Raw genomic sequence first — 20,437 nt, 5'->3', positions numbered from 1 at the left:
CAGTCCACCGGTCTCTGCTCCGGTCCACCGGCTCAGACCGTCTCTGCTCTGCAGCTCCGGGTCTTCGGGTCTTGGATTGATGGAACCAAATGTTCTGCCAGTTCAGTTAATCTGGAGACAAGTCCATTATCGCTGGGAACAACTGCTGACCCAGAACCTCGGCGCTGCTGGACCGGTTCCAGCTGCTGGACCGGGTCCATGTTGGTCTGTTGTTGTTGGACCCGGTCCATCCATGTGCAGCTGGAGGCTCGGCGGAACCCGCTGAAAGGAACCGATGTGAGCAGCTGCTCCGCCGCTGCAACCATGACATCATCACATACAGACGGACCGGGAAGCCCATCTGGCGCCCGGAGGACCGGGGACCGAGGACCTGGGACGGAGGACAGAGGACCGAGAACGGCGCACAAAATATGCAAATAAAGATGAATAACGGATTAAACAAGCAGGCAACGGTTCCATCCGGTTCCATCCATTTCCATCTTGTTCCATCTGGTTCCATCCGGTTCCATCTGGTTCCATCCAGTTCCATCCAGTTCCATCCGGTTCCATCTGGTTCCATCTGGTTCCATCCGGTTCCATCTGGTTCCATCCAGTTCCATCTGGTTCCATCCGGTTCCAACTGGTTCCATCCGGTTCCATCCGGTTCCATCTGGTTCCATTCGGTTCCATGTGGTTCCATCTGGTTCCATCTGGTTCCATCCGGTTCCATCTGGTTCCATCCGGTTCCATCCGGTTCCATGTGGTTCCATCTAGTTCCATCTGGTTCCATGTGGTTCCATCCGGTTTTATGTGGTTCCATCCGGTTCCATCCGGTTCCATCCGGTTCCATCTGATTCCAACTGGTTTCATCCGGTTCCAACTGGTTCCATTTGGTTCCATCTGGTTCCATGTGCTTCCATCCGGTTCCATCCGGTTCCATCTGTTTCCATCCGGTTCCATCTGTTTCCAACTGGTTCCATCTGGTTCCATCTGGTTTCATCCGGTTCGATCCAGCACTTCACGTCCTGGTACCACATCCTGGTTTCTCGTCCCGGTTTCACGTCCCGGTATCAGCTCTGTTGTTCTGCAGAACCGTCGGTTCTCAGAACATCAGTGTGACGGAAGTTAAACACTGTAAAAGTCACAGCCGGAGAGAATCGTCTCATAAACGGCGTCAGACGTTACGGTCACATGGCGAAGCAGCTGACTGGAGGACGAAGACTGGGGACTTGTGTTGTCTGGAATGTTTACGGCCTCCGAGACGTTCTGATTTGGGTCAGACGGAGTCACAAACAAACACAAACAAACACGTCGTTCCATCACAACTACAGAACAGGGAGCTTCTCCTCGGCTCTAAAGCTAACTTCTCCATCTTGGACTTGCTAACATGCGCTTACTTCTCCTCAAACAAACATCCTCCACGTCGCTCACACTGACTTTCCTTCCCATATCAAGCTAATGTCTTCACCTAGCTAGCTAATGCTAACGTGTCCAGCTAGCTCATACTAAAGTCTCCACCTAGCTCATGCTAACGTCTCCATCTACCTCATGCTAAAGTCTCCAACTAGCTCACACTAATGCCTCCCCTATCACATGCTAAACTCTCCACCTGGCTCATGCTAACATCTCCACCTAGCTCATGCTAATACCTCCATCTAGTGCATGCTAAGGTCTCCACCTAGAACATGCTAATGTCTCCACCTAACTAATGCTAATGTCTCTACCTAGCTCATGCTAATGTCAATGTAGCTCATACTAATGTCTCCACCTGGCTCACGCTAATACCTCCCCTATCACATGCTAAAATCTCCACCTAGCTCATGCTAATGTCTCCACCTAGTTCATGCTAACTTCTGCACCTAGCTCATGCTAATCTATCTTCATAATCAAAGCTCCTTTATCAAATAGCTCATGCTAACTACTCTTTCTAGGTTGCGCTAACTTTTGAAGCCAGCTCGTATTAACTACTTATATTTTTCTGCCATTTTTTACTCAATGCTAACGTCTTTCAAAATACTCTAACGTGTCATGTAGCTCATACCAACCTTTCTTTACTTTCTTTTAACCTCTCCACCTCGCTGATGTTACGCTATCTTCCTAGCCCGCTCTTACTTCTCGACTAGCTTGTGCTACCTTCCTTTCTGCCGAGTCATGCTAACTGTAACGGAAACTAATGCTAACTTCCTCCTTGTTTATGCCGCCTAGCTCATGCTAACTTCTCCTTTGCTCACAACACGTTCAAATTAACATTTTAACTTTCATTTGAATTTATTGATGATTTTACTGGATAAATATCTCGTTCCAGTGAAAGTAACTGGTTCCGGGTCTCGGACTAACTGTCCCCGTCTCCGTTCCAGTACTTCTGCAGCCTGCTGGTGATCTTCTGCGTGGAGTTGGCCAGCGCCGTCTGGACCTACGACGAGGTGAGGAACCCGACTCTACGACCAGAACCGGCCCGGTTCCTGGGTGAACCCGAGGGAACTGTGGAGGTCAGGCCACCCGTCCCTTGAAATACGGAATTGTTACGTAATTGGGAATTCAAAGTTGCGTTCCGTATTGAACCAATATGGACATATATTATGCTCTTATTTATTGATGTCATAATATACAAGACTATCTCAGAAAATTTGAATATTGTGATAAAGTTCTTTATTTTCTGTAATGCAATTACAAAAACAAAAATGTCATACATTCTGGATTCATTACAAATCAACTGAAATATTGCAAGCCTTTTATTATTTTAATATTGCTGATTATGGTTTACAGTTTAAGATTAAGATTCCCAGAATATTCACATTTTTTGAGATAGGATATTTGAGTTTTCTTAAGATGTAAGCCATGATCAGCAATATTAAAATAATAAAAGGCTTGCAATATTTCAGTTGATTTGTAATGAATCCAGAATGTATGACATTTTTGTTTTTGTAATTGCATTACAGAAAATCACAATACTCTAATTTTCCGAGACAGTCCTGTACAGGTGAAGGTCGGAAAATTTGAATATATTGCAAAACTTCTTTCGTTTCAGTAAATTCAACTAAACGGGAAACAAATATATTATTTCCCACTACATGCAAAGTGAGATATTTCAAGCCTTTATTTGTCATAATTTTGGTGATTATGGCTCACAGTTTATGAAAACCCCAAATAAAAAATACAAATGTTATGAAATCAATAAACAATTCAATCATCAAAATTATATCAAATAAAGTTTTAACACATCTTGCTTTGCATGTATTGAGACTATGTAATATATTAGTTTCACCTTTTAAGTTGAATTATTGAAATAAATTAAGATTTACACCATATTCTAATTGTCCGACCTTCACCTGTAGCTGTATTCTACATCTGGGCTGATGTGGACATACGGTAGCATAGGTGGCTAGTTCAGCTGCTAGTACATTTGACTGTCTATACAGTCATGCAAGTTCAAAGCTATTAAAGCACTTCAACTTTAAATCAAAGCATTTTGTTTTTTCATATAAAATAAATACATTTCTATGCATTTTAGAAGTTTTGGGGATGTCCCTTTTTTTTTGGCGCCTGCGCTGCTGAAATCGGGCGTCCCTTATTGCTATTTCTGAAAGGTGGCAACCCTAGTGGAGGTAGATGGTCCAAACACTAGACTCAGACAAGTATAAAGGTGGACCGGGTCAGACCTGGTAAACAGGTCTGAGGCAGGAGACCAGGCTTTCATGTACCAACAGTGGACCCCCCCAGATGGGTACTGGCCCGGTCTGACTGGGTTCTGCCTCCCCTGCACAACCTCTCAGAGTTGCTGCTCTGCCGCAGTGCCCACGGGCACGGCGGGTCCGGCGGGCCGGCGGCGCCGCGGCGCTCCCAGCAGCTGCAGCAGACATTCAGCTGCTGATGCAGAAGCGAAGGCGTGACACGACTCGGCTCTAAGAATAACCAGAAATGTGAGACACGTCCGGCTCGCTGCTGCTCTCAGATCAGCTCGTCTTTCAGCCACAAAACCTCGTCACCAGAACCAGGAAGAGCCCGAGCGTCAGAGCCAGGGGGCCCTGCAGCCAAGGAGCGACTACTTTTACTCTCCCGGACTTGTTTCCACTCCCTGATGTGGACCAGCAGCCCCCCCTCGTCCTTCCCCCCTCGTCCTTCTCAGTCTGTGCATCTTCTTAGTCAGTGAAGAACTGGAAAACCCTCCTGTGACATCACTTCCAGGGCCAGTTCTGATTCTGCTTCTGGTTCTGGGCCATTTGATTTTTGATTGATTTTGAGTTTTTATTTCTGTCCATTTGGATACAACATAATACAACATAAAAAAGGTCCAATATTTTAAGTGGCACCGAAAAGGTATAGGCTGAAGCCAAGGCTTATTATGCCTACCCTTTTATGAACCTCAACTCAGGAGGTTTTATACAAAACAAAACTAATAATTTGGGTTCAAACATTGAAAAAGAATGGATATATTCGACAAGTAACAGAGGTATCTAGACAAGAAGCAAAGACAAAAAAAACAAAGACAAAAACAAAACAAAAAACATACTATAAATTGCAAGGAGTGATAAATTAAGTGGCTAGAGACTGTACATCGCGGAGAGCAGAGGTTAATTTAAATTTTTAATTTTAATAATTTCTGAGTTTGGAACCAGGTTTTCTGTTTTCACTAACAAAGAACTGGCTCCGGGCCAGAAGAACCGGTTCCAAGGTAGCACCAACTCTTTGCTGGTCTAGAGGAAAGAACCGCTTACGTAAGCGGAGGGAGTTATTAAGACCAACGGCAACAGCAAGACTGGGAGACATTTTCAGATAAGAATGAATCTGGATGCAGCAAAGCATCATGGGTCTGAGGAGGAGACAACCTGTCTTTTAGAGATGTGTCCCCGGAGGAGCTATGAGGACCAAGTCCTGTTAGAGCAAATACCTTGTTGTTGCTGCAACTTTCACACAAACGCAGCGACGTAACTGACGTTTGCAGCGACGTAATGACGTGGCTCCTCTTAGCACCCGAGCTGTGGAAAAACAAACCGGTTCTCAGCTGGTTCCTAGTTGAATGAGTTGAGAACCAGAACCAGAACTGGAACCAGTTTGGTGGAAAGGGGGTAGTAGGTCTTCTGAAGAACCGGTCCGGGGCCTTTCGGGGCAGAAGCTGACTGTTCCCGGTTCATCCAAGAATGGGAGCCCTGGAAACCAGCTGGAACACGTGCGTCTTAAATGAGTCTTAAATAAGTGAACGGTTCTAACGGGTGTAAAATCAAGTTATGGAGCCCAGAACTGTTTTTTTTTTTTTTTCTCCGCGCTAGACTGTAATTACATTTACTTCTGCTACAAAGTTTCACATTTTAAGGTGGAATTTCAGCAGAAATTAAGTCACTTACGGAGCCGGCCCCTAGTGGTCCTTCATGAAAGGCTTGAAATAACGGTGTTGGGACAGATTAGTTTGAAATGCATGTAAATTCATATTAATATGTAGCATTAGCATTAGTCAGCTGTGATTGACACCAGGGGGGCGTGTTCCAGGTCTGCTCCGCCCATTTTCAACATGGCACTGCAAAGGACACAGTCAAGTCAAGTCAAGTTTTATTTATATAGGACTGTCTGAGAAAATTAGAATATTGTGATTTTCTGTAATGCAATTACAAAAACAAAAATGTCATACATTCTGGATTCATTACAAATCAACTGAAATATTGCAAGCCTTTTATTATTTTAATATTGCTGATCATGGCTTACAGCTTAAGAAAACTCAAATATCCTATCTCAAAAAATTTGAATATTCTGGGAATCTTAATCTTAAACTGTAAACCATAATCAGCAATATTAACATAATAAAAGGCTTGCAATATTTCAGTTGATTTGTAATGAATCCAGAATGTATGACATTTTTGTTTTTTTAATTGCATTACAGAAAATAAAGAACTTTATCAAAATATTCAAATTTTCTGAGACAGTCCTGTATAGCACATATACAAACGGCTGAGCCGCAACCAAAGTGCTTCACAGAAAGTGCTTAAGTGCTAAAAGCGAAGACATAAAAAGGGACATTTTTCAGATGCTTTAAAAAGATATATGAAAAGAAAAGGGTTAAAAGACAAAATCTGGGTAAGACAATATAAAAAAGACACTAATTGAAAGCAAGGGAAAAAAGGTGGGTCTTTAACTGAGATTTAAAAATATTTAAAGACTGTGTAGGAGGGAGTTCCAGAGTCTGGGGGCTCCACAGCGAAGGCTCTGTCCCCCCTGGTTTTAATCCTGATCCTGGGCACTCCCAACAACAGTTGGTCGGCTGACCGGAGTGCTCTAGATGGGATGTGGTGGTGGAGAATATCAGACAGGTATGTGGGGGCCAGGCCCTGGAGGGATTTGTAAGCGGTCAGGAGAAGTTTGAAATCAATACGGTAGCTGATGGGGAGCCAGTGGAGTGATGCAAGGATCGGGGTGATGTGATCTCGCTTCTCCTCGCCACAGAAAGAGGCTTTAAAGGGGCCATTCAGGATTGTCCAGTTCTTCTTATACAGTGGGTTCCCCCTCAGAGATGAATCACCTGAGACGCATCTGGATGGGCCTCAGGTTTCCTGGTTTTCCTGCAGGTCCTGCAGAGACCTGAACGTCACCAGCAGCAGGTGAAGGTGTCACCTGCCCCGGGGGTGTTGACCCTCCCTTATCAGCAGAGCAGGACGCACCTGGATGAGTCCTGGGGAAGGGAGGGGGTGGGGGGTCACGGGGGGGTCACAACCCCCAGGTCTCTCAGATGGCACTTTCCCACTAGCACCTACTCAACCCGTCTCGACTCAACCCGTCTCCACTCGACTCGTTTCAACACCCAGATCAGAAGTAGGAGGTTGGAGAGAAGCTGCTGTGACGTATTTGATTGTGTATCTAAACGAAGAAGACAACAACACTAAAGATGTAGAACCTGGAGGAGATGATAGATGTGCTGCTGGGTCTGTGGCTTGTGTTCGGTATCAAGTTAAAAAATGAGAGTGATATTTTTTTCATTATGCACTTCGAGAAAAAAGTCGAAATGTCGAGAAAAAAGTCAAAATTTCAAGAAAAAAGTCGAAATGTTGAGAAAAGTTGAAATGTCCAGAAAAAAGTCAAAATGTCGAGAAAAAAGTCAAAATGTTGAGAAAAAAGTCAAAATTATAAGAAAAAAGTCGAAATGTCGAGAATAATGTTGAAGTATAATTTCAAGAAAAAAGTCGAAATGTCGAGAAAAAAGTCAAAATGTCGAGAAAAAAGTAAAAATTTCAAGAAAAAAGTCGAAATGTTGAGAAAAGTTGAAAGTTGAGAATAATGTTGAAGTATAATTTTGAGAAAAAAGTTGAAATGTTGAGAAAAAAGTCGAAATGTCGAGAAATAAAAACAAAACTATAAAAAAAAATCTTCCCCTCTCAAATATCTTTTCTCCTGCATGGCCCTAATACTCTTCCATAGAGAAGCTTCAAGCGGCAACGCTTTTTAATGTTTTTAGTTTGTCTCGGCTGCTGAAAAGTCAGCTGGAGCCGAGAGCAGCTATGAAGTGACAGAGCTCCTGGTAGATCTGGTCGTTCCTTATCTCCGTCTAGATCTTTTTAATTCTCTCCTCAGCACCAGGTTTATGAACATCTGACCCTCAGAGTTGGATCACCAAACAGACTTCTGCTGGTGGAATAAAATGAACAAGAATCCGTCAGAGTCTCTTTCTCTGATGTCACATCCTGACTCAGACGTCTGACTCCAACCCCCCGACCAATCGGTGGCCTGTAGTGTGATGACATCACAGCCCGACTCAGCCGCTTAGAACCTCGGCAGAGTAATTACAGAAAAATATCTACTCAGCACGTTAGACCCCTAGTGGAAAGAAACAAACTGAGTGGAGGCGAGTCGGGCTGAGTAGGTACTAGTGGAAAAGAACCAGGAGATCCAGATTCACGTGTTCTGGTTCTGGTTCTGTTGCAGCCGTCCATGCAGCGCTCCGACATGATCAGCCTGAAGTCCAGGATGACCAACTACGGCCTGCAGAGACACCAGTGGCTCACACACACCTGGAACACCTTCCAGACCCAGGTACACACACACACACACACACACACACACACACACACACACACACACACACACACACACACACACACACACACACACACACACACACACACACACACATACACATACACATACACACACACACACACACACACACACACACACACACACAGATGTCCAGCAGTCATGTGACCAATCATGTGGATGTTAATGTTGTGCCTCTAGACAAACAAACACCATGTAACTTTTCACCGTGCCATTATTTATTAATTTATTTATTAAAACAAAAACAAAAGCTCTTGTGGGCAACACCAAGCCCCCCCCCCCCCCCCCCCCCCCCATCCTGCTTTAAGGATTTAAGAGGTATGGAACACCAATTAATTTGAAATTAAATAAATAAATACTTCAATTATGAAATATCCAACTAAATAAATGAATATGACTAGGAAATAAATACAAAATTAATAAATTAAAACTTTACTTTTTAAATGACCACTTTTTTCTTTCATGACAAATTATTCTATATTTGTACAGTATATTTATTAATTTCATGGCGCTTTTATTTTGTAATGCCACGTTTACGTTTTACACTTCATGTCACTTTTATTTATTTCATATTCAAATGAGGGGGCGTGGTTTCATGTGTGGATGTGACCGGTCGTGAACTTCAGCGGATCCTCATGAGGGACAGGAAAGCCGATAAAAACATCAACGAAGAAGAAGAACAAAAGATAAATTCAGGACCGACTTTTCACTTTCACTAAATGTTCCAGATCGGAATAGTTAAAGATATTAAAAAATAATAATAATAATAATTAAAGCTGCTCAGACGTATTGGGAAGCTACCAGCCACCTGATGGACTGTCACCCACCTACTGCTGGTCTGGAGTATTCAGGTCTGTGGTAACACAAGAGGGAAAGACATCAGCAATGATGTTAGAGAAGCTGCTGTCAGCCATGATTGTTTTCTTTTTGGTTTCACTTTTGTTGAGGAACTGAACGGTGAAACATGAGACGGTTTATCTGAGGAGGTATTGTCTCCTATCAAAGGTTTTTATTATGTTTTACCCCCGGCTTTATGTGTGCTCACCTGTCCTCCACCTGTCCTCACCTGTCCACAGTTTAAGTGCTGTGGGGTCATCTACTTCACCGACTGGCTGGAGATGACGGAGATGGAGTGGCCCCCGGACTCCTGCTGCACCACCCAGTACCCCGGCTGCGCCCGCCACGCCCACCACCACGACCTCAGCGACCTCTACCAGGAGGTGAGACGGGACTGAGGTTCTGAAGTTCTGAGGATCTGAGGTTCTGAGGTTCTGAAGTCTTGAAATACGGAATTGTTACGTAATTGGGAATTGGGAATTAAAAGTTGGGGCAATTGTGAAATACGGAATAAACTGTGTTCCGTATTGGTTCAATACGGAATGCAGTTTATTCCGTATTTCACAATTGTCCCATACACGTCTGTCACACATGCACACTCATGAACAATGAACTAACAATAATTAACAAAATAAAGGACAGGATATATTAAAGTCAGCATCATATGTTGGTTCGTTCTCTGTTATTTATTGATGTCATAATCTACAGGTGAAGGTCGGAAAATTAGAATATATTGCAAAACATTCGTAGTAAATTCAACTAAAGGTGAAACAAATATATTATTTCCCACTACATTCAAAATGAGATATTTCAAGCCCTTATTTGTTATAATTTTGATGATTATGGCTCACAGTTTATGAAAACCCCAAATAAAAAAATCTAAAAAGAATTAGAATGTTTTATGAAATCAATAAACAATTCAATCGTCAAAATTATAACAAATAAAGGTTTAACATATCTTGCTTAATAAGACTAGGTAATATATTAGTTTCACCTTTTAAGTTGAATTATTGAAATAAATTAACTTTTACACCATATTCTAATTTTCCGACCTTCACCTGTAGTTATATTTAAATTTACCATAGGAGCAGAGGCTATTTCAGTTGCTAGCATGGTTGGCTGTCTGACAGTCATGCAAGTTCAATGCTATTAAAGAACAAGTTTTTTCATATAAAATAAATACATTTTTATGCAGTTTAGAAGTTTTGGGGCTTTTTTTGGCTCCTGCGCTGCTGAAATCGGGGCGTCCTTTATTTCCATTTCTGAAAGTTGGCAACCCTAGGTGCAAAATATGCCGTGAGCATCCCAATCTGGCCGATAAAAACTGTAACGTTTATACTGAATCTACAGACTAACACGCACCATAGTTTGTTAATTCATCTTTATAAGTGAATAAATATCGTTTTGCCAATAACTTATTCCTGCATCCCTCTTTTATCGATCCGGCTAGACGGGTCACCGCGTTTTTTTGGAGCCCCAAGTCACATATCCAGGGGCTCCTCTGAGCACCAGACCAAAATAATTATGTGCAGCCCTGGCTATTAAAGCACTTTAAACTTTAAATCAAAGCATTTTGTTTTTTCCATATAGAATACATACATTTCTATGCATTTTAGAAGTTTTGGGGATGTCTTTTTTTTTTGGCGCCTGCACTGCTGAAGTTCTGAGGTTCTGGGGTTCTGATGTTCTCCTCCGTGTTGCAGGGCTGCGGTCCGAAGGTCTACGGTTTCATCCGCGGGACGAAGCAGCTGCAGATGCTGCGTTTCCTGGGCGTGTCCATCGGCGTGGCCCAGATTCTCGCCATGGCGCTAACGTTGACGCTGCTCTGGGCGCTTTACTACGGCCGGAGGTCGCCGGACCCGGACGCCCAGGAGACTCCGGTACCGCCGGATGACTCCTCCCCCAGCACCGCCGCCGCGGCTAACCGGACTTCTGGTGACCCGGCCAAGTCCAGCTGCAGCCACGCCAGCAACGCTAGGACTAACGCAGCCGCAGCCGCCACCGCTGGCGAGTCAAAGCAGCATCAGTTTGAGATGGCGCGACTTCATGCCGCCGCCTGAACGCAGCCGAGGAGGACGGAGGCAACAACATCTCTCACCGCACAAATGTCCGTGAGCGAGGAGCTCAGCAGATTGGAAACAAACAGAAGCTATGGAGACCCCCCCTGCTCCAGAAAGCTAGCTGATCAGATTAGGCCATCAGCTAGCTGGCTAGCATTCACTGGAGCAAAACTCAGTGAGCTAGGTAGTGGCCTAATCTAGCTAATAGCTAATATTTAAAATTGAACTATTTATCTATGTAGCTTGTTTAAGGCTAGTTAGCTAGATTAGTTCCTACCTGTTAGCTTGCTGGATCGTACATCAGCTAAGTGGCCTATTCATCCGTCTAAAAGTTAATATTTAGGATTCTCCTCCAGTCTAAGATTCTATTTCTCTCTGGCTAGCAACCTAGCTATCCACCCATCACCTATTAGCAGGATAGCATTTCACTCTAACTAATTTTACCCACCAGCGCCGGATGACTCTGCAAAAATCGATCGCTCACTAGTCTACGTAATAAAATGCTAGCAAGCATTTCATTTGGGCAAACATTTGTGCTAACTGGCTAGCAGATATTACGATGCTAGCAGCTAGATTACTATACTAGTCAGCTAGATAACCAGGCATCATTCATCAGCTAGCTAGCAGCCTAATCTCGCTTATAGTTATGTAGAATATTTACTAAGCTATTTATTAGATTTATTAGCCAGTCAAGTAAATTATGTCTCACTAGCTAGTATTTAGCTGGCTATTAACAAGCTAAAGAGGTAGATCTACTAGATGGCTAGTGCTCTATATAATAGATCATCAGTCTGTCTCGTTAATATCCAGCTAACTAGCTAGCTAAACATGAACCTACTAGCTTGCTGATCAAATATTTAACCGATAGAACCATCTATCCAGCTAGCTGGATAATATTTCATGGCAAGATGTCAGCTAAGATTAAGTAGGTATTTGGATTTATTTACTAGATCTTTTAAATAGTGATCTCTAATAAATCCGCTAACATCACTAGAGTTCAACTGGCTAGCTACACAGATACATTTATGTTTGTAGCTACTTTATATATTAACTAGATGGATCTATAGATTAATTACATAACTTGGGCTTTAGCTAATAGATCGATCTTTCTATTCAGGTATAATAGAAATCCTTGAAAAGAACAACAACAAACTTCTCTAAAGGCTTCACAGTGGAGGCTAATCTGCACGTTATTCAGAACATTTTTTATGTCAATACTAGATCAATAAAGATCTAATCTAATCTAGTCATTGTTATAACAAAATTAAAAGTGGCATCAGTCAGTGCTAAAAAACGAAGATAAATACTATAGTTATATAAAACACTTTCACGTAACATAAAATAAAACAAATAACTGATTACAACCACCAATAAATAATAAAAAATAGCCATCGTATCAGTAACAGTAAATAGTAAAATACTGCAGTGATGGGAGGGGGTCCCTGGAGAGAGCCCTGTGGAACACCGCCACCCTGTTTGGCCCAGCGACGCCAGCCAGTCGCCAGGCAGCCGACAGCTTTGTTTCCAACCTGCGTCGTCGCCGTCATCACTTCATATTCTCACCTAAACCAGCGGGTTGATCGTCATGGTTCCTGCTGATGGACAGAAGTATCAAACAGCTGCTGGAATCAAACCTCCGACGCGGTACGACGAGAGAGGGCTGTTCACGCCGAGCATCCCGGACTCTAACTGACACTAGAGCTGCTCTGTCTCTGAAAGGAAACGACCACTGTCTGAGGAAGACTTCTGGGCTCTTCCTCCCCGGACTTCCTGCCACTGAGGATGAGGTAAATCCTAAAAAACTGTTTTTATAATAATAATAATAAAAGGACGGAGTTTGTTGATGAGCCACTGGAAGATGAGCGACATCTTTAATCGATTAATTTATGGAGTTCATGGAAAGACGGCGTCTGTTGATGAACATTCTTCGCACAGAGAGACTTCTATGATCACATCAAACACAGAATTATATTGTATATGAGAAACAGCATGGAGTTGAATATTTAATATTTGTCTCACAGTTATTGGTTTGATAAATTTGTCACTGGAATTAAAGAAAATCCTGGAAACTGTTTGTGACGTCAGCGGCTCCTGAAAGAGTCCTTCGTGTTTCCGGAGGACAACTTCTTTATTTCTTTATTTCATTCATTAAAAGAAAAACAAAACAGTTCAATATAATTAAAACAATCTCTTTCCTTGAATGAAAGGGAACAGAAAGAAGACTAAGCTTATTTTATTTGTCCCTTTTTTCCTAAGAAATCAATTTCAATTAACATTTCAATTAATGTAATAATTAAAAAAATTACAAATTACGCAATTTAAAAAAACAACAAAAAAAACACTTTCCAATAAACGTAATTTAAAAAAACAAAAAAACAAAACCAAAACTACAACAAAGTTATAAAATACAAAATAGCTGTCAAACACAGATAGTCGTATTCTTTTTTGATTCAAAGAAAAAAATATGACAATGGGGCTAAAAAGGGAAAGAGAAAAAAAAGAAAACCCAACTTAACTTAACAACTTAACTTAACTTAACAATTATCCTGATATTTCTTCATCAAACTGGTTTTATTATTCTTTTAAATGTCAAGTTTGATTTGCATTCTTTGGCTTCTGTATCCAGATTGTTCCAGAAACTGATACCTTTTACAGAAACCCAACGTTCCAAATTTTTTTTCCTGAATTTAGTTTTTTAAAGATCTCTGTTCCTTTTAAGATATACTAATTTTCTCTTTTTTCAATTTTTTTCTGTATATTGATTGGCAACATTTTCTTATGAATTTTCCACATAATTTGCAGAATTCTGTGGTCCACTAATTCAAGAAATTTCAACAGTTTTAACTGAAGGAATAATGGATTTGAAAGATGACTATATGGTTTTCTACTAATTATTCTTATGGCTTTTTTTTGTAAAATGAAAATAGACTGAGTATATTTTTTGCAAGCATTTCCCCATCCCCGTCTGTTGACGCTCCGGTTTAACGTTTACCTACATTTAAACAGTATGTAAACGTTAAACCGGAGCATCAACGGCTTTTTATCCCTCCGTCTGACCACAGAGTGTGGAAGAAGAACTGGACAAGTGCGTGGTGATATCACACACAGGTGAGTTTGTTCAAAGCCTCCTTTTCCTCGTCCTATGTAATCGGTGGAACAAATCAATCAATATAACTGTGATTGACATGAGGTGAGCGTGTCCCAACGGGCTTCCCAGGCCTTTTTGTTCCAGCAGTACGAGGAAAAACGCTGCTGTGATGCTGAAAACTATGGAGCTAGAACAGTCTCATAATTCGCAAATGCACACACCGTTTCACAAATGCACAGGACAAAATTCACAAATGCACAGACCGATCCGCAAATGCACACACCGTTAATGCACAGGACAAAATTCACATTTGCACACACCGATTCGTAAATGCACACACCGATTCATAAATGCACACACCGTTTCACCATTTGTAAATCAAGTTATATTTGTTTGCGCATCAAAAATACATTTGTATATCTTGTCCTACGCACGTGTGAATTGTTCTGTGCATTTGTGACAGCCCGACAAACCATCTCCGGTTGCGCTGTTTTCTTTACCGAGATCACAAGAAAAGCAGAGCAGTGGTGTGTGCATTTGCGAATCGTTGTGTGCATTCGTGAATGTTGTCCTGTGCATTTGTGAAACGGTGTGTGCACGCAGAGACGTAATGATGTGGCTCCCCTAAACTTTAGCACCCGAGCTGTGGAAAAACAAACCGGTTCTCAGCTGGTTCCCAAGTTGAAAGAGTTGTGAACCAGAACCAGCCCTGGAACCTGTTTGGTGGAAAAGCGGTAAGAGGAGGAGGACCGTCTGCTGAGGGATGGACACGCTCCTCCAAACTGCTGAGGATGAAAACCGGCGGCTCGGTTACCTCCGGCACATTCCTGGGGTCCGGCTCAGCTGCCGGCGGGAACGGGAGACGTGGCGTCAGCTGTCAGGGCTCCTGCTCACCGGCCAGCAGGAAACTCGAACCCACAACCACCGTTCGAGTATTTATAGCCTGTTTACGCTCAGCGGCCGCTGCTATTCCATTCAGCCCGCCGGTGTTTCCACCCTGCAGGACGTCCCGCCGTCGTCAGCAGCTACCGTGACGGACGGGGCGTAGCATCGGCTCGTGGTCCGGCGCCGACGCCTGGTTACCGGGGCAACGGACACGAGCCACAACGGCGTTACTGTCCCGGAGCAGGAACGTAACGCATCATCTTTCTTTTTCTTTTCATTTGCATTTCTTTAGTTTAAACTCGTTTTTGTATTTCAGACTTGCAACAAACCCCCCCTCCCAAAAAATTAAGTTGTTACAGCAGGAACTCGGTGCTAGTCATGACCTCTGACCTCTGAGATGTCTCCATAAAACATGTTGGGCGGAGTCAACTCAGAGAAAAAAAAAAGTCGGCTCTCACCGCTGTCAAACATTTACGTCTCTACGCTGCTCATTTGTCTGGTTGCTAAGCAACACATCCATCAGGGGGCGGTACATATATTAATTATATATATGTATGTAATATATATATACACATACATACATATATATATTTAATATATATATGTAATATATATATATATATATATACATATACATATGTAATATATATATATATACAGTACACATACATACATACATATATTTAATATATATATGTAATATATATATATATATACATATACATATGTAATATATATATATATACAGTACACATACATACATACATACATATATTTAATATATATATGTAATATATATATATATACATATACATATGTAATATATATATATATACAGTACACATACATACATATATATATTTAATATATATACATATATTTACATATATAAATTATATATATGTATATATATATATATATATTATATATATATTTAATATATAATATGTATGTAATATATATATATATATACACATTAATATATTTTTATATATAATATATATTATATATGTAATATATATATATATATATATATATATATATATATATATATATATATATATATACGTGTGATATATATACCGGACCAATCACAGTGAGGCGGGGGCGGACCAATGACTCAGGACCAATCAGGAAGGCTTCAGGATAAAAACAGAGCCCAGTGCTGATAATCGGAGCATGTTTTATTGTCGTGACTTGCGTCTCGGGTCGCGGCGATCTCAGTTATTCACATTTCATCAAAATCAAAAATGATCATCGAGATAATTTACACACAAATCTGTCCGTCACTTCCCCCGTGCGCCCCGAAATCATGCATGTTGCATCGCTTTAGAAAAGTATCACGTGAAATGTCAAACAGGTTCTCATGAGGATGAAGAGGAGGAGGAGGAAGTAGGAAGAGGAAGAGTAGGAAGAGGAGGAAGGAGGAGCTCACCACCACAACAAACAGCTCATGTAGCAACAACTATAATCCACATCTGAAATCATCAAAAATATGTTTCTCTTTAACCCCGAAACACAAAGTATCATCTATTTCTACCAAACCAGAACACAGAGAGAAGTAAAAGATACAATACAGTCAAGCAGTGATGCATGATGGGAGTTAGCTAGCAGGGATTCTCATCTTCGTTAACATCAGATCTGGGAAACTTTTATTACCTTATAAATAAATAAATAAATAAATGTGCTTTAAACCAGGAACGAGGGGAGATTGTTGTGCTGACGGTTGACGCGAGTCGCTCCAACGTAAATGTCCACAAACGTCCGACGCTCCGGACGCGATCCGTCATGACCACGACCCTCGACCCTCCAACACACGGATTCAGTTTTAGGTCAAAGTATTTAGTCTCTGTATCAAAACTCCTGCTTGAATCCCGGCGGGCGACTCGTCCGTCAGACTGCAGCCTTGTCGGCGTCGGGAAACAACAAGCTCCGGATTCTATACAGTTTACAGGGAAACCTTGACGTTTCTCAACGTTGAATTGTTTGAATCATGTGACATTTCAAATCAGAAACTTAAAACATGGAAATAAAAACATTGAAATATTAAAAGAAAAAAATTATTTTTGGTTTTGGCGGGAAACTGAAGCCGATTTCTAAACTGCATATGATGCTACTAGCATGGAGCACAATGTAGTAGTATCAATACTTTACTCTGTACTACAGGCTAGCTAAGACATACTGCGTTGTTTGGGAACTACACAGGACGTGGGTTCAAAACCAGTCAAATAAAACAGTTCAAAATGTTTAAAAACCAAAAAAGAATGCTAAATGTTCAGGAGCTGACATTAGCATAGAAGCTAATGCTGCTCATCTCCAAACGTTTCAAAATCACAGAAAATATTCGAGGATTGTTCACAAACGGAGCGTTTAAGCGTTCTTGGAGCTAACTGAATCCGCGCATAAACACAATCAGGTACAAGTGCCGAGTGTATCGGCGAGTTTTATCATAAAGACATAAAACCGACGTCTATCTGCCAGAAAGAAAAATCATGTTTAATCACATTAAACTTCATCAGGTTAGGATTTCTTTTAAAATTTGCGTAAACTATTGATCGGAGCTAGTTTACTTCAGTTGAATTACGTTAACTTCCAACATCCAGATTTTGCGTTTCAATTATAAAAAATTAAACAGACGATCGAATTTTACAGATAAACTGATCTTTAACACTGTGTTAGCTGCAGCTAACAGTGCACATAAGGTAGCAAACAGTTCATTTCTGAAGATATGAAGACAATAAAGGTTGGTGAATATTCGAGTGGTGTCCTCAGAAGGAAGGTTTCTTGACAACTGTAATCTTTTAATTAAAAAATAACCGAAATTAAAACAACAAAACAACAACATGTTAGCTGCACAGCCAATGTTCATGCTAATGCTGCATTAGTTGATGCTAAGTCTGCGTTAGCTGCACAGCTAATCCTGTGTTAGCTGTAAAGATACTAATGCTGCGTTAGCTATAGCTATGTAGCTAATGCTATGTTAGCTGTACAGCTCATGCTAATGTTGCATTAGCTGTATAGCTAATGCTTATGCCAAATTAGCTGTGCAGCTAATGCTATGTTAGCTGTACAGCTGATACTAATGCTACATTAGCTGTGCAGCTAATGCTATGTTACCTGTACAGCTAATGCTACGGTAGGTGTACAGTTAATGCTAATGCTGCATTAGCTGCCATGCTTCTCATCTTTGAATGATTTAGTTACTTCACTAATTGAAGGGTTTTTTCACTGAAAGGTTTCATGAATCTGATATTTTCTGAAAAAGCCCCGAACAAAGAAAAAAGTTGGCAATTGAAAGAAACAGCATTTAGCTAATCTGCTAATTTTACCGTTTGAACATGAAGCTGATCAATTTAAATCAGATAAACTTATCTTAATATTTATTTTACAGCCAGGCGTGTTTGGACTGGTTTTAAACATCCACACGCATTGGATTGGACAGGAACAGAAACATTATTTACAGAGTCGGGACCAGAACCCGGACTGGATCAGCCGCATGCAAACACACGAGCCCATGCACTCAAACACGCCGACGCCATGCTGGGAGACGCCGCCCTGGAGACGCCCCCCTTCACCTGGACGCTTCGCCCAATCAGATTCATTGGCAAAAACCCAGAACCGTTTCTGTGGTTCTTCGACCGCCAGCCTGAACGCCGGCTGAGACGGATGAAAGAATATAAACGTACATCTTTATACAACAAAATCCCGCATTTACAAAAAGACGAACGGATTTCTGGCGTCTTGTTTATTTGCTTGTTTTTTTTGTCATATTAGAGTATTAGGGGCATGCAGGAGAAAAATTATTTGAGAGGGGAAGATTTTTTTTTGTTGTGCACTAAAGTTGAAGTACATTTGACTTTTTTCTCGAAACTGTACTTCAACATTATTCTCGACATTTCGACTTTTTCTCAACATTTCGACTTTTTCTTAACATTTCAACTTTTTTCTTGAAATTGTACTTCAACATTAATCTCAACATTTCGAATTTTTTCTCAACATTTCGACTTTTTTCTCTCAACATTTCAACTTTATTCACGAAATTTTGACTTTATTCACGAAATTTTGACTTTTTCTCGACATTTCGACTTTTTCTCAACATTTCGACTTTTTTCTCGAAATTGTACTTCAACATTAATCTCGACATTTCAACTTTTTTCTCAACATTTCAACTTTTTTCTCAACATTGCGACTTTTTTCTCGAAATTGTACATCAACATTAATCTCGACATTTCGACTTTTTTCTCAACATTTTGACTTTTTTCCCAAAATTGTACTTCAACATTAATCTTGACATTTCGACTTTTTTCTCGACATTTCGACTTTTTTCTCAACATTTCGACTTTTTTCTCATAATTAAAAAAAAAATCTTCCTCCTCTAAAATATTATTTTTATTTTTCTCCGTCCTGGCCCTAATACTCTTCTGTACCACATAAACTCCAGACGGGTCATATTTAAGCCTGATTCATGGTTCAACACAAGAACGCCAGGCACCTTTGACCCCCTGGCGTCGCTCTGTAATCCCACCCCCGACCACCAGGTGGCGGTGTGGGCTCCTTTCTGCTGCGCTGTAGCTCGTTTTCTTCTCTAACGACTCTTTGCCGTCTCGGGGCGTCCTGAGCGGCGGCGTCGGCCCCCTTCCAGGCCTGCGGAGCTGAACTCTGCCTTCTGGAAGGTTGTTGATCGGGAATTTGACGCTTCGCCGCGAGCGTCAGCGAATTAAACCGCGACAGCTCAACTTGCCGCAGCCAATGACATCACAGAAGGGGGGCGGGGCAGTTTCAGAGACCGCACCTTGTTTGAGTCGCGAGCAGGAAGACGTGTGATTGGTTGTTTAAGGTGCGACGGCGGTACGTTCGGAAGCGCCAGAGTGTTGCCACGGCAACCGCCTCCCCCGCAGGCTCCCAGACATCGGCCAATCAGAAGAGCTTCAGCTTCAACGGGGCAGAAAAGGTCCCGTTTTGCATCGTTTTATGTAATTTTTTTTGGTCTTAGCGACAGCTTCTGGTGTTTAAGTCTCAACATGGAGAAACGGGATCGGAGTGAAATATAAAATACAGCCTGATGAAAGTCTGCTGCTGCTGAGATGTCAAACATCTGGAAGAACGAAGGATGATGATGCGATGATCCGCCGGCGGCGAGGGCCGAATATAAAATCCTTCACAAACGAAAACAGAGGAAAGAAGAACTGCAGTCCGAGCTTGAGTCAGTGCCGGTGTGGACCCGGTCCAGGTCCACCAGGACCGGGGGTCTAGAGCGCAGACACCCGGACGATGTTGGCCTGCGAGTAGTCGGTGGAGCCGGCCGACTCGTCCTCCGGCGTGGTGCCGGCCGACCCGGGCCCGCTGGCGCCGCCCAGGTACGACTGCTCGCTGTTCAGAGGCAGCGTCTCCTCAAACTTGGCGTTGAGGCTGGAACGAGTGGAGCGACTGCAGAAACAGAGGAGATAAGGACGGGTGAAGAACCGGTTTCTAGGACTGTGTTGAAAAAATCGATTTTCCGATTCTAATTTGTATTAATTCCTAAAAATTGATTCATATGTCTAAAGATCGA

General features: G+C 41.8%; 2 protein-coding genes across 2 annotated transcripts in view; one reads left to right on the top strand and one right to left on the bottom strand.

Moving 5' to 3' along the window:
- tspan12 (tetraspanin 12) overlaps positions 1-13,001 on the top strand; it is a 21,981-nt gene extending 8,980 nt beyond the window's left edge. Inside the window, exons 4-7 of the mRNA XM_061714869.1 lie at positions 2,337-2,402; positions 7,885-7,992; positions 9,093-9,236; positions 10,557-13,001. Coding sequence (XP_061570853.1) covers positions 2,337-2,402; positions 7,885-7,992; positions 9,093-9,236; positions 10,557-10,913 — 675 coding nt within the window. The 3' untranslated portion in view covers positions 10,914-13,001. The remainder of the gene's footprint in view (positions 1-2,336; positions 2,403-7,884; positions 7,993-9,092; positions 9,237-10,556) is intronic.
- Positions 13,002-16,064: 3,063 nt separating this feature from the next.
- LOC133424323 (potassium voltage-gated channel subfamily D member 2-like) overlaps positions 16,065-20,437 on the bottom strand; it is an 88,097-nt gene continuing 83,724 nt past the window's right edge. Inside the window, exon 6 of the mRNA XM_061714845.1 lies at positions 16,065-20,313. Within this exon, the coding sequence (XP_061570829.1) occupies positions 20,136-20,313 (178 nt within the window). The 3' untranslated portion in view covers positions 16,065-20,135. The remainder of the gene's footprint in view (positions 20,314-20,437) is intronic.

Source organism: Cololabis saira, chromosome 23 (genome assembly GCF_033807715.1).
Source record: "Cololabis saira isolate AMF1-May2022 chromosome 23, fColSai1.1, whole genome shotgun sequence".
Taxonomy (NCBI): Eukaryota; Metazoa; Chordata; class Actinopteri; order Beloniformes; family Belonidae; genus Cololabis; species Cololabis saira.
Note: the sequence above shows the minus strand (reverse complement) of the source record. Positions and strands in the feature narration are given on the sequence as shown.